This window comes from Bombina bombina, chromosome 2 (assembly GCF_027579735.1).
Source record: "Bombina bombina isolate aBomBom1 chromosome 2, aBomBom1.pri, whole genome shotgun sequence".
Classification (NCBI taxonomy): domain Eukaryota; kingdom Metazoa; phylum Chordata; class Amphibia; order Anura; family Bombinatoridae; genus Bombina; species Bombina bombina.
Window position 1 is genome coordinate 356,800,214 of NC_069500.1, and position 15,184 is coordinate 356,815,397.

The 15,184-nt window shown below is 38.5% G+C and overlaps 1 protein-coding gene across 1 annotated transcript in view; it reads right to left on the reverse strand.

The window, feature by feature from the left end:
* HPD (4-hydroxyphenylpyruvate dioxygenase) overlaps nt 1-15,184 on the reverse strand; it is an 80,043-nt gene that overhangs the window by 38,045 nt on the left and 26,814 nt on the right. Inside the window, exon 10 of the mRNA XM_053701751.1 lies at nt 4,976-5,138. Coding sequence (XP_053557726.1) covers nt 4,976-5,138 — 163 coding nt within the window. The remainder of the gene's footprint in view (nt 1-4,975; nt 5,139-15,184) is intronic.

Below are 15,184 nucleotides of genomic sequence, written 5' to 3' on the forward strand. Positions count from 1 at the left end.
AAAAAAAAATACATTACACAAAATAACAAACAAATGATCAAAATAATAAACATTATTGCTATTCTTATACCCATTTAAAAAAAAAAAACACCCCAAAATAAAAAAACTAATCTTTATAAACTACCAATGGCCCTTAAAAGGGCCTTTTGTAGGGCATTTCAGCTCTTTTACCTGTAAAAAAAATACAAACACCCACTAACATTACAAATCCCCCCCCAAACCCACAAAATAAAATAAAAACATCTAAAATACATAAGCTACCCATTGCCCTGAAAAGGGCATTTGGATGGGCATTGCCCTTAAAAGGGCATTTAGCTCTTTTGCGGCCCAAACCCTAATCTAAAAATAAAAACTCACCCGAGTCAGCCAATAGAATGAGAGCTGCTTAAATCCTATTGGCTGAAGACTTCTCGCCGTCTGGATGAAGATCGTTCAAGCGGGACTTAAAAAACTGTAAGTGGATCTTCGGGGGTTAGTAATAATTTTCTTAAGGGTTTTTTGGGTGTTTTTTTTTTTTTAGGGTTTGGGCAGCAAAAGAGCTAAATGCCCTTTTTAGTTTAATAATTATATTAGTTTAATTGTTAGTTTAAACTTAGTTTTTTTAATTTGACAGGTAATTTTTTTTTAAATTTTTATTTATAACCAACATAAGGTACAATGATAAACTGTGTATCTGTGAAACACCTCGCAGGGTGTATTAAGAGATTACAAATGCGATGAAGGTATGTAGTAAAATGTGACTGTCTACAGTATAAAATACATTACAATGAAGGCTGCAGGAATCTTCTGCAGATGAGAGAACCGTCTAGTATATACACATATGTACCTCAATGTTGGGGTTTTATTATTTTATAACCTAAAACAACTAAACTAAACATCTATAAACATAAACAAAATAAAACGAAAACTAGTGCATTCAATAAATTCCCCCCTGATGGTCCACAACACAGGTATGTGATATACATATCACAAGAGCAAAATACATATTATGGAGATGCCCTTACCATCCCTGCGGGCAGTTCTGCATGAATATTCCCCTGATATTAGGCTTGTTCCCACATAGAGAGGTTCTGACCATGCAGATATCATCAAATTTATGGTGAGTACATTAGGTAAATTCTAAACTGTGGGGAAATAATTATTGTATCTCAATCCTATAGTCTAGCAGAAGTCTAGGTTTCATATATGGGATTGGCACGTTTTGTGGGAATGGTACTGATATTTATGCCATGCTCTTGTCCAGGACCATTCGTCAGCAAGTTCCTGGGTATGCAGAGTTAAAAGAGGTTTACTGGTGCTTTGTAAAACTGGCAAATATTTATGTCGTTGACTCCTAGTCTAGAGCCCGGAGGCAGTATGTCAGCATCAATCTAGGGGCATTATAAGACAGTTATTAAATGTTAGTGCAGGTTACTTTAGACAAAGCGACAATGGATTTTTAGAAAGTTATATTGCATATACCTCAACAGAGCCTGTCTCCCCTAGGTTATGTTTTGAGAGAAAAGAAGAAAAAAGGAATATATACAGTTGACCTAGGCTAGATTTTACATATTGTGAGCAGTTATAAACAATTGATATGCAGAGCGCAAGAGGTATAAATGAACAAGATGACTACACCACATTTGAGCCGTTCCTGATGAGACACAATTGACTTCTCATGATCAACAGAGCAAATAAAAAGTAGTGACACAGAGGCTGCACATGAAGCGGCTATGCTTTGATGCAGATTACGTATCACAGTACACTAACTGTAGAGGGATGTTTCTGTAAAAAACAAATTGTGCAATAGTTGATATAGGCCCAAAACTAGAGATAAAAATAAACACAACATTACTGACACATACAAATACAAAGGGGGATTATAAACTGTCCAACCTAACTGCAAACAAAAGTTTGGCTTGAGTACCACGTGAAGTTTAACATGCTGTGTAATGTGACATCCTGGTTTGTCCAGCGTAAAGGAGTTGACTGTATTATTTTTTAGAGCATGTTGATCCAAATATTATAGAAATCAGCTCATATATAGTACTCCCACTCTAGCCGATGCCAGCCCTGCCCGGAACCAACAATCGTTGACACGGATCTGATATCCATCCAGCATGATACTCGAGAGAGCACAGAAAGAACAATTGCCCTGATAAGAAGCCCCGCGGGCATCGAGGAGTGCGTGCAGATGCGTCTTCCTGATATGCTTTGCAAGCAGGCAGGTACATCGAGGTTAGTTTGGTGTCAGGCTGTGTTTCCTCTGACCCCTTTGCGTTGCTGGAAAAGGTGCACAATGGAGGCTGTAGACTTCGGGAGGATTCATTAGTGGTCACCCGTAGTGGTGCTGTATCATGAATTTTCCTGGTACTTTGTTTCCTTATCACTGAGGCAGGGATCATGTCTGCTAATGAAATGACGGGTGATGAGCTGGTAGCAAGCTCTGTAGGTCTAGTGGTGTTCTCGGCAGCCTGATGAGCTAAATAAATATCCTGAGTCAGAACAGCCGGGTCTGGGAAGAGAAATGCTGATTCCGTTGCGTTAGTATTCGATTGCAGCTGTGTTGAAGGTATTTTGTGTAGATCCAGTGTGGAAAGGCAGGGTTGCGTAGTTAAGGGGCTAACTTTTTGACAACACGGACTCTTAGCTGCCTGAATGGTTTCATGTAATTTCTCATAGCTAGAGAACAAGTGTTCAAATGCCGGCAATAGAATTTCAATTATCTGCACGGCCATATTTTCTTCCGGCTCCATAGCTCTATACAGAGAGTCAGTATATACAAAGTCCCACATGGATTACTATTACTTGAAATGACCTCCGGGGAAGAAGAGAGTGGATTTCTTCTATCTGCTAGTAGTTCCCGGACAGCTTTTCTGTCAAGGGAGACGCAGATGGCATGGAAGAAAGAAGGTGTAGGAGAGATTAAAATAGATTCTCTCCGGAGCTACAAAAGCTTGCGTCCATCTTCTAGAGCCACCCACCGGAAGTCCCCTTGACAGGTAATTTTTAATTTAATTTAAGATAGGGAAATTGTAATTTTAATCTAAAGTTAGGGGGGCATTAGGTTTATAGACTTGCGGTTTAGGGGTTAATAGGTTTATCATAGTGGCGGCTGTGTAGGGCTTAATAACTTAAAGGGACACTGAACCCAAATTTTTTCTTTTGTAATTCAGAAAGAGCATGCAATTTTAAGCAACTTTCTAATTTACTCCTATTATCAATTTTTCTTCGTTCTCTTGCTATCATTATTTGAAAAAGAAGGCATCTAAGCTTTTTTTTGGTTTCAATACTCTGGACAGCACTTTTTTTATTGGTGGATGAATTTATCCACCAATCAGCAAGGACAACCCAGGTTGTTCACCAAAAATGGGCTGGCATCTAAACTTACATTCTTGCATTTCAAATAAAGATACCAAGAGAATGAAGAAAATGTGATAATAGGAGTAAATTAGAAAGTTGCTTAAAATTTCATGCTCAATCTGAATCACGAAAGAAAAATTTTGGGTACAGTGTCCCTTTAAGTATAGTGGGGCAGACAGCAAATTGGGGTTAATAATATTTAAATAGTGTTTGCGATGCAGGAGGGCGGCGGTTTAGGGGTTAATAACTTTATGATAGTGGTGACGATGTCGGGGAGCATCGGAATAGGGGTTAATTATTGTTTTTAGTGGCGGCGATGTCAGGAGCAGCAGATTAGGGGTTAATAACTTTAATATACTGTTTGTGATGCGGGAGGGCCTCGGTTTAGGGGTTAATAGGTAGTTTATGGCTGTTTAGTGTATTTTGTAGCAGTTTAGTTTTGAGTTTTATGTAACAGATTTGTAGCGTAAAACTCATAACTACTGCTTTTAGATGGCGTTACGGATCTTGTCGTTTGAGGGTGTAACGCAGGTTTTTTAGCCTCACCGCAAAACTCATAATGGCAGCGCTATGGCAATCCCATGAAAAAACATACACCTATACTGACAAGACTTGTAATGGCTGCGGTGCTGTTTGAACGCTGGAATGACCATTTTTTTCAGTGTTAAAAGACGAACCCACAACTCGTAATCTAGCTGAATGTGAATGGTCTATTTTGCCTGCTTTTGCTGTAAAATACCTCTAAAATTTATACTTGTCCCACTCCCTCCAGAGAGGATAGAGTGTCATACTTAAAGGGACATAATACTCATATGCAATGTCCAGAGCTTATCTTTTTACTGTCATCTGCATGGTGAAAAGAAAAACAACATACAAACAACTTTACCACTGCTAAGTTTACACAGAGCTTTGATTTAAACAATATCTCATATCTTATATCTTTCAACAAAATATATCATAGTAAATTTCCGTAATCTGAAAATAAAGTGACTGTGCCTGCACATGCCATATGTTCACAGAGATCTGGCTATTGAAAATGACAGTATGAGGTAAATGATCTTGCTTTTTTAGATAGAGATATTCAGGTGACATTTTCTAGTCAGCTTTTTACAGATATGCTGGATCACTTTCAAGTCATTCAACATCTAGGTATCATGTCCCTTTTAAGAATGGTGACATTTACCTGAAACATTCTACATAGTGACACTGGTTTCATACTTATTGAATTATATATACTATGGGGCATACTTATCAAAGTCTGGCGGACCTGATCCGACAGTGCGGATCAGGTCTGCCAGACTTTGCTGAATACGGCGAGCAATACGCTCGCCGTATTCAGCATTGCACCAGCAGCTCACAAGAGCTGCTGGTGCAACGTTGCCCCCTGCAGACTCGTGGCCAATAGGCCGCCAGCAGGGGGGTGTCAATCAACCCGATCGGGTTGAATTGCAGCGATGTCTGTCCGCCTGCTCAGAGCAGGTGGACAGGTTATGGAGCAGCGGTCTTTGTGACCGCTGCTTCATAACTGCTGAAGACTCGCCAGAAACAGGGGCCGTCAAGCTCCTTTTGGAGCTTGATACATATGCCCCTATGCGTTTACTATACATGTACATATGCCTGGTTCTCACAGTACCTGGATTTGTGACTTTTTCTTCCCTGGTGCAGGCTCATTTATCGGCATTTTTATAGTCTCTTCATAATTGGCGACCACAATTGAGCGTAAGGCACTAAAGTCAGTGTGAAGTTGCTTGTCATCCACAGACCAAAAACGGTGGAAAAGAAGAGATTTCTGATACCTGTGAGGTGAAAACGATTGTTAAGTAACTAAGATAACCAAAAAAATAGCCAGATACATTTTTTTAACATCTCCTGAATGAGCAAAGACAGAGGTAAAGGAAGAAGTAGTTGTGTATGTAGCAGGTTTACACCAGACTTCTACTCACTGTGGATATCTTTTACTCATCCACACTTAAATTATGTTTAAATAAAAGCTTTGTCAAATCCAAAAACGTGTCATAAATTGTGTCCCTGTATGTATGTGTGTGTGTGCTTTTATTTATATATATATATATATATATATATATATATATATATATATATATATATATATATACTGTTTATATACTAGTGTTTGTCTGTATGTGTATGTGTGTGTGTGTGTATATATATATATATATATATATATATGACGTGCGGTGACGTCAGAGGCTGGTGAGGCAGTGGCTAGGATATGCCTTCATTCTTTAGATATCCTTTGTTGAAGAAATAGCAATGCACATGGGTGAGCCAATCACATGAGGTATCTATGTGCAGCCACCAATCAGCAGCTACTGCGCATATTTAGATATGATTTTCAACAAAGGATATCAAAAGAATGAAGAAAATTAGATATTAGATGTAAATTGGAAAGTTATTTAAAATTGCATGCTCTTTCTAAATCATGCAAGAAAACATATGGGTTTCATGTCCCTTTAAATGGTGTCTTGGAAAACTGGTCAACTTAGTAAACATCTGATTTTAGTCTAAAGGATTGTAACAGAAACTCTTGCCAGATAACAACATGCTTGCTCTGATTATGAGATCTAGAAATCCAGGCCCATTAAAATATGTTTAAAACGTACTTTTTACTTTAATGCTGCAAATTATGCTTATAGATTCCTTCATTATTCAGTAAATATAAAAATGTCTTGATCCAGTGGTGGCTGGTGAAATTTAAAGATGGTGGGGCGCTTGACCCCACCCCTTTAAATAAAGCCAGATTCTCAGATGGCACCACCAATTCATTAATTAAATAAATAAAAGGTAGACCGAAACACAGAAAAGCACTCGGGGGGAGAGGGAGAGAGAGAGATGGGGGAGAGGGAGAGAGAGACGGGGGGAGAGGGAGAAAGAGACAGGGGGAGAGAGAGAGACACAGAGGGTTAGAGAGAAAGAGAGAGAGACACAATCACACACAGAGGGTTAGAGAGACACATAAGGGATGAGATAATCAGAGGGGGAGGAAGAGAGACAGAGAGAAAGAGAGAAAGAGACCATGGGGGAGACCGACACATAAGGAGAGAGACAGAGGGAGTGGGAGAGACAGGGAGAGAGATGGATAGAGAGAGAGATGGATAGAGAGGGAGACAGACAGATAGAGAAAGAGAGATGGATAGAGAGAGGGAGAGAGACACACAAGGGGGGAAGAGGGACCACTGAAAGGGGAGAGACACCACTGAATTTTTAAGTAATATTTTAAGTGACTATCAAATGCTAATAATATACAATCTATTTTAAATATCTGAAACAGAAAAGCACATGTGAATGAATTAATAAATTATTATTTGTTGTCCAACATAAACCTAAGGAATCACTGGTTTAAATGAAATACTATAGCTACATGAGACAGAGGGAGAGAGAGAGAGAGGAGAGAGAGTGAGACAGAGGGGAGAGAGAGAGAGAGAGAGAGACAGAGTGGAGAGAGAGACAGAGGGGAGAGAGACAGAGGGGAGAGAGAGACAGAGGGGAGAGAGAGACAGAGGGGAGAGAGAGACAGAGAGAGAGACAGAGACAGAGAGAGACAGACAGACAGACAGAGGGGAGTGAGACAAAAGGGGGAGAGAGGGAGACAGAGGGAGGAGAGAGACATATAAGTGGGGAGAGAGGGAACACTGAAGTGGGGGAGGCACCACTGAATGTTTAAGTAATATTTTAAGTGACTATCAAATGCTAATAGTCTACAATCTATTTTAAATAGCTAAAAAAAAGAACAGCACATATGAATGGGAGCATTAATAACTTATTATTTGTTGTCTACATCAAGGTTGTCCAACATACACCTAAGGAATCACTGGTTTAAATGAAATATTATAGCTACAGGAGCCATGGAGAATATTTGCTATAATTCATTCTAAACTGTTTGGTTTCATTTTACATTACCATGCTGTTAGTCTAGCTTACTCTGGTCAAATAACAACTCATCCATACAAACAGCATAATAGTAAGATAATGTTGTGAGAAAACACAGTTGCAGAGCTACAGAGAGTTCATAAGTTCAGAAAGAGAGTGAGACTATTAACTAGTGTGCAGTACAGAGGCAAGCTGCTAAGGTAACATTAATAATTCAGTAAGAGAGTGAGACAATATACTAGTGTGCAGTACAGAGGTTTTAAACTAGTGTGCAGTACAGAAGCAAGCTGCTAAGGTAGTGTGTGTAAAGTTTGAGTAAACAAAATACAAAAACAATCCTTAAACTGCTGTAAAAGAGTAAAAAAAAAAAAAAACACTAAACCACATTCATTAAATTATAATTTTCAGCAAAATCTAAGGTTGCAGCACTTATTTCAATAAAATGTGGCTAAAACACTGCTCACTGCTCTGTAAGGAAGTGACAGCGGCACATTCCACTGCACTTGGAGGGGAAGTACAGAACTTTTTTACTGAAGCAAAGCTGGCAGCTGCACAGGGCAGCAACAAAATAAATAAAAGTAGTTTTTTTCCGTTTGTGTTTTATTTTATATGATTTAACATTCAGCCCCTGACTGATGCCTCTCACTGGATTGGGTCAGCCCAAAAGAGGCCTGCCTCAAATATGCACTTATGGGCCATGCAATGATCTTAACCACTTTCATCCAGTAGGTGGCGCAGCATGTTGTGTAATGGAGGGCAGCAGCCAGCAGACCTGCGTGTGCCTCTCCATTGCACAACATGTAGCTGTGAAAAAAAAATGTTGGGGGAAAAAAATTGCAATATTTTTTTATTTTTTTTTTAAAGCCAATAAAAAAATATATTTTTCTTTCATGTAATTATCAAGAGTCCTTTCATGTAATTATGAAGAGTCCATGAGCTAGTGACGTATGGGATATACATTCCTACCAGGAGGGGCAAAGTTTCCCAAACCTCAAAATGCCTATAAATACACCCCTCACCACACCCACAAATCAGTTTTACAAACTTTGCCTCCTATGGAGGTGGTGAAGTAAGTTTGTGCTAGATTCTACGTTGATATGCGCTCCGCAGCAGGTTGGAGCCCGGTCTTCCTCTCAGCGTGCAGTGAATGTCAGAGGGATGTGAGGAGAGTATTGCCTATTTGAATTCAATGATCTCCTTCTACAGGGTCTATTTCATAGGTTCTCTGTTATCGGTCGTAGAGATTCATCTCTTACCTCCCTTTTCAGATCGACGATATACTCTTATATATACCATTACCTCTACTGATTCTCGTTTCAGTACTGGTTTGGCTTTCTACTACATGTAGATAAGTGTCCTGGGGTAAGTAAGTCTTATTTTCTGTGACACTCTAAGCTATGGTTGGGCACTTTTATATAAAGTTCTAAATATATGTATTCAAACATTTATTTGCCTTGACTCAGGATGTTCAGAGTTCCTTATTTCAGACAATCAGTTTCATATTTGGGATAATGCATATGAATAAATCAAATTTTTTTTTCTTACCTTAAAATTTGACTTTTTTCCCTGTGGGCTGTTAGGCTCGCGGGGGCTGAAAATGCTTCATTTTATTGCGTCATTCTTGGCACAGACTTTTTTGGCGCAAATTTTTTTTTCCAGTTTCCGGCGTCATACGTGTCGCCGGAAGTTGCGTCATTTTTGACGTTTTTTGCGCCAAAAGTGTCGGCGTTCCGGATGTGGCGTCATTTTTGGCGCCAAAAGCATTTAGGCGCCAAATAATGTGGGCGTTTTTTTCGGCGCTAAAAAATATGGGCGTCACTATTGTCTCCACATTATTTAAGTCTCATTATTTATTGCTTCTGGTTGCTAGAAGCTTGTTCACTGGCATTTTTCCCATTCCTGAAACTGTCATTTAAGGAATTTGATCAATTTTGCTTTATATGTTGTTTTTTCTATTACATATTGCAAGATGTCCCAGATTGACACTGAGTCAGAAGATACTTCTGGAAAAACGCTGCCTGGCGCTGGATCTACCAAAGTTAAGTGTAACTGCTGTAAACTTGTGGTATCTGTTCCTCCAGCTGTTGTTTGTAATGAATGTCATGACAAACTTGTTAATGCAGATAATATTTCCTTTAGTAATGTTACATTACCTGTTGCTGTTCCGTCAACATCTAATACTCAGAGTGTTCCTGTTAACATAAGAGATTTTGTTTCTAAATCCATTAAGAAGGCTATGTCTGTTATTCCTCCTTCTAGTAAACGTAAAAGGTCTTTTAAAACCTCTCATTTTTAAGATGAATTTTTAAATGAACATCATCATTCTGATTCTGATAATGGTTCCTCTGGTTCAGAGGATTCTGTCTCAGAGGTTGATGCTGATAAATCTTCATATTTATTCAAAATGGAATTTATTCGTTCTTTACTTAAAGAAGTTTTAATTGCATTAGAAATAGAGGATTCTGGTCCTCTTGACACTAAATCTAAACGTTTAAATAAGGTTTTTAAATCTCCTGTAGTTATTCCAGAAGTTTTTCCTGTCCCTGATGCTATTTCTGAAGTAATCTCCAGGGAATGGAATAATTTGGGTAATTCATTTACTCCTTCTAAACGTTTTAAGCAATTATATCCTGTGCCATCTGACAGATTAGAATTTTGGGACAAAATCCCTAAAGTTGATCGGGCTGTCTCTACTCTTGCTAAACGTACTACTATTCCTACGGCAGATAGTACTTCCTTTAAGGATCCTTTAGATAGGAAGATTGAATCCTTTCTAAGAAAAGCTTACTTATGTTCAGGTAATCTTCTTAGACCTGCTATATCTTTAGCGGATGTTGCTGCAGCTTCAACTTTTTGGTTAGAAGCTTTAGCGCAACAAGTAACAGATCATAATTCTCATAGCATTGTTAATCTTCTTCAACATGCTAATAACTTTCTTTGTGATGCCATCTTTGATATCATTAGCGTTGATGTCAGGTATATGTCTCTAGCTATTTTAGCTAGAAGAGCTTTATGGCTTAAAACTTGGAATGCTGATATGTCTTCTAAGTCAACTTTGCTTTCCCTTTCTTTCCAGGGTAATAAATTATTTGGTTCTCAGTTGGATTCTATTATCTCAACTGTTACTGGAGGGAAAGTAACTTTTTTGCCACAGGATAAAAAATCTAATCGTTTTCGTTCCTTTCGTCACAATAAGGAACAAAAGCCTGATCCTTCACCCACAGGAGCGGTATCAGTTTGGAAACCATCTCCAGTCTGGAATAAATCCAAGCCTTTTAGAAAACCAAAGCCAGCTCCCAAGTCCACATGAAGGTGCGGCCCTCATTCCAGCTCAGCTGGTAGGGGGCAGATTACGATTTTTCAAGGAAATTTGGATCAATTCAATTCACAATCTTTGGATTCAGAACATTGTTTCAGAAGGGTACAGAATTGGCTTCAAGATAAGGCCTCCTGCAAAGAGATTTTTTCTTTCCCGTGTCCCAGTAAATCCAGCGAAGGCTCTAGCATTTCTGAAATGTGTTTCAGATCTAGAGTTGGCTGGAGTAATTATGCCAGTTCCAGTTCTGGAACAGGGGCTGGGGTTTTATTCAAATCTCTTCATTGTACCAAAGAAGGAGAATTCCTTCAGACCAGTTCTGGATCTAAAAATATTGAATCGTTATGTAAGGATACCAACATTCAAAATGGTAACTATAAGGACTATCCTGCCTTTTGTTCAGCAAGGGCATTATATGTCCACAATAGATTTACAGGATGCATATCTGCATATTCCGATTCATCCAGATCACTATCAGTTTCTGAGATTCTCTTTCCTAGACAAGCATTACCAGTTTGTGGCTCTGCCGTTTGGCCTAGCAACAGCTCCAAGAATTTTTACAAAGGTTCTCGGTGCCCTTCTGTCTGTAATCAGAGAACAGGGTATTGTGGTATTTCCTTATTTGGACGATATCTTGGTACTTGCTCAGTCTTCACATTTAGCAGAATCTCATACGAATCGACTCGTGTTGTTTCTTCAAGATCATGGTTGGAGGATCAATTTACCGAAAAGTTCATTGATTCCTCAGACAAGGGTAACCTTTTTAGGTTTCCAGATAGATTCAGTGTCCATGACTCTGTCTCTGACAGACAAGAGACGTCTAAAATTGATCTCAGCTTGTCGAAACCTTCAATCACAATCATTCCCTTCGGTAGCCTTATGCATGGAAATTTTAGGTCTTATGACTGCTGCATCGGACGCGATCCCCTTTGCTCGTTTTCACATGCGACCTCTTCAGCTCTGTATGCTGAACCAGTGGTGCAGGGATTACACAAAGATATCTCAATTAATATCTTTAAAACCAAGTGTACGACACTCTCTGACGTGGTGGATAGATCACCATCGTTTAGTTCAGGAGGCTTCTTTTGTTCTTCTGACCTGGACTGTAATTTCAACAGATGCAAGTCTGACAGGTTGGGGAGCTGTTTGGGGGTCTCTGACAGCACAAGGGGTTTGGGAATCTCAGGAGGTGAGATTGCCAATCAATATTTTGGAACTCCGTGCAATTTTCAGAGCTCTTCAGTCATGGCCTCTTCTAAAGAGAGAATTGTTCATTTGTTTTCAGACAGACAATGTCACAACTGTGGCATATATCAATCATCAAGGAGGGACTCACAGCCCTCTGGCTATGAAAGAAGTATCTCGAATACTGGTATGGGCGGAATCCAGCTCCTGCCTAATTTCTGCGGTTCATATCCCAGGTATAGACAATTGGGAAGCGGATTATCTCAGTCGCCAAACGTTACATCCGGGCGAATGGTCTCTTCACCCAGAGGTATTTCTTCAGATTGTTCAAATGTGGGGACTTCCAGAAATAGATCTGATGGCTTCTCATCTAAACAAGAAACTTCCCAGGTATCTGTCCAGATCCAGGGATCCTCAAGCGGAAGCAGTGGATGCATTGTCACTTCCTTGGAAGTATCATCCTGCCTATATCTTTCCACCTCTAGTTCTTCTTCCAAGAGTAATCTCCAAGATTCTGAAGGAATGTTCGTTTGTTCTGCTGGTGGCTCCAGCATGGCCTCACAGGTTTTGGTATGCGGATCTTGTCCGGATGGCCTCTTGCCAAACGTGGACTCTTCCGTTAAGACCAGACCTTCTGTCGCAAGGTCCTTTTTTCCATCAGGATCTCAAATCCTTAAATTTAAAGGTATGGAGATTGAACGCTTGATTCTTAGTCAAAGAGGTTTCTCTGACTCTGTGATTAATACTATGTTACAGGCTCGTAAATCTGTATCTAGGAAGATATATTATAGAGTCTGGAAGACTTACATTTCTTGGTGTCTTTCTCATCATTTTTCCTGGCATTCTTTTAGAATTCCGAGAATTTTACAGTTTCTTCAGGATGGTTTGGATAAAGGTTTGTCTGCAAGTTCCTTGAAAGGACAAATCTCTGCTCTTTCTGTTCTTTTTCACAGAAAGATTGCTAATCTTCCTGATATTCATTGTTTTGTACAAGCTTTGGTTCGTATAAAACCTGTCATTAAGTCAATTTCTCCTCCTTGGAGTTTGAATTTGGTTCTGGGGGCTCTTCAAGCTCCTCCGTTTGAACCTATGCATTCATTGGACATTAAATTACTTTCTTGGAAAGTTTTGTTTCTTTTGGTCATCTCTTCTGCTAGAAGAGTTTCTTTTTTTCATCAGGATAAGGCGGTGTTGCAAACTCCTTTTAAATTTTTACCTAAGGTTGTGAATTCTAACAACATTAGCAGAGAAATTGTGGTTCCTTCATTATGTCCTAATCCTAAGAATTCTAAGGAGAGATCATTGCATTCTTTGGATGTAGTTAGAGCTTTGAAATATTATGTTGAAGCTACTAAGAATTTCCGAAAGACTTCTAGTCTATTTGTTATCTTTTCCGGTTCTAGGAAAGGTCAGAAGGCCTCTGCCATTTCTTTGGCATCTTGGTTGAAATCTTTAATTCATCATGCTTATGTCGAGTCGGGTAAAACTCCGCCTCAAAGGATTACAGCTCATTCTACTAGGTCAGTTTCTACTTCCTGGGCGTTTAGGAATGAAGCTTCGGTTGATCAGATTTGCAAAGCAGCAACTTGGTCTTCTTTGCATACTTTTACTAAATTCTACCATTTTGATGTGTTTTCTTCTTCTGAAGCAGTCTTTGGTAGAAAAGTACTTCAGGCAGCTGTTTCAGTTTGATTCTTCTGCTTATAATTGCAGTTTTTTCATTATAAGATTTAAACTTTCTTTTGGGTGTAGATTATTTTCAGCGGAATTGGCTGTCTTTATTTTATCCCTAGCTCTCTAGTGACTCTTGCGTGGAAGATCCACATCTTGGGTAGTCATTATCCCATACGTCACTAGCTCATGGACTCTTGCTAATTACATGAAAGAAAACATAATTTATGTAAGAACTTACCAGATAAATTCATTTCTTTCATATTAGCAAGAGTCCATGAGGCCCACCCTTTTTGTGGTGGTTATGATTTTTTTTTTTTGTATAAAGCACAATTATTCCAATTCCTTATTTTTTATGCTTTCGCACTTTTTTCTTATCACCCCACTTCTTGGCTATGCGTTAAACTGATTTGTGGGTGTGGTGAGGGGTGTATTTGTAGGCATTTTGAGGTTTGGGAAACTTTGCCCCTCCTGGTAGGAATGTATATCCCATACGTCACTAGCTCATGGACTCTTGCTAATATGAAAGAAATGAATTTATCAGGTAAGTTCTTACATAAATTATGTTTTTCCCATATGAGAGGTGAAGCCCTGCCTTACCTGCCTCTAGTCACTGCACATCTCTATTATATATATATAGTGCACTCTCACCTGTATGTGTGTGTGTGTATGTATGTATGTGTATATATATATATATATATATATATATATATATAGTGCACTCTCATCCTATAATCACACTCACCTATAGGGTGCATGAGCGTGTGTGTACGAGTGTGTGTGTATATATATATATATATATATATATATATATATATATATATATATATATATACAGTATATATATATATATATATATATATATATATATATATGTGTGTGTGTGTGTGTCTTTGTGTGTATATGTGGGGGTGCATATATATATATATATATATATATATATATATATATATATATATATGTGTGTGTGTGTGTGTGTGTGTGTGTGTGTGTGTGTATACCTCTCTTATCAATGGGTCTGTTTAATTGCCAAAGACTAGAGTATTTAACACTTCAATATAGAAACCTTAACAATAAAATGAAAATGTCTATAAAGTTTTGTTTTTCATTGTTAACACTCAGCTATTTTCAAGTTGTTTTTTTTCCTTTCACCAGGATTCCATGCAAAAGGATCTTGGGTGGTTGTAGGCAATAAAATGTTGAGGTGTAAAAAGTTGACCACAAAGCTATATATCAATAGTGCAAGAGGAGCCGGTGCTGGGGACCTTATCTCTTTCAACACATACCTACCTTTATTTAAAGGACCACTGAACACAGTAGAATTGAAATGCATAACAAAAGCACTTAGTTTGAATTTCATATTAGTAGTAGATTTTTTTTCTTACACATGTCATATTAGTTACATTTTCTGTCCTAATGCAACAGGTGACAGCCATCGGGCAATCATAAAATGTGCATACGTATATTCTGTAAATCTTGCACATGCTCAGTAGGAGCTGGTGCTTTAGAAAGACTGTGCACATTTAGATAATGGAAGTGAATTTGAAAGTTGTTTAGAATTGTGTGCTCTATCTTTTTATATTAAAACTTTCTGGGGAACAAGATCCTACTGAGCATGTGTACAAGTTTACAGGGTATACATATACTAGTCTGTGATTGGCTGATGTCTGTCACATGATACAGGGGGGCGGATAATGGGAGAAAATACATTTCTCAGAAAAAAAAATCTACTGCTTATTTGAAATCCAGAGTAGGTGTTATTGCATTGTCTTTTTATTATGC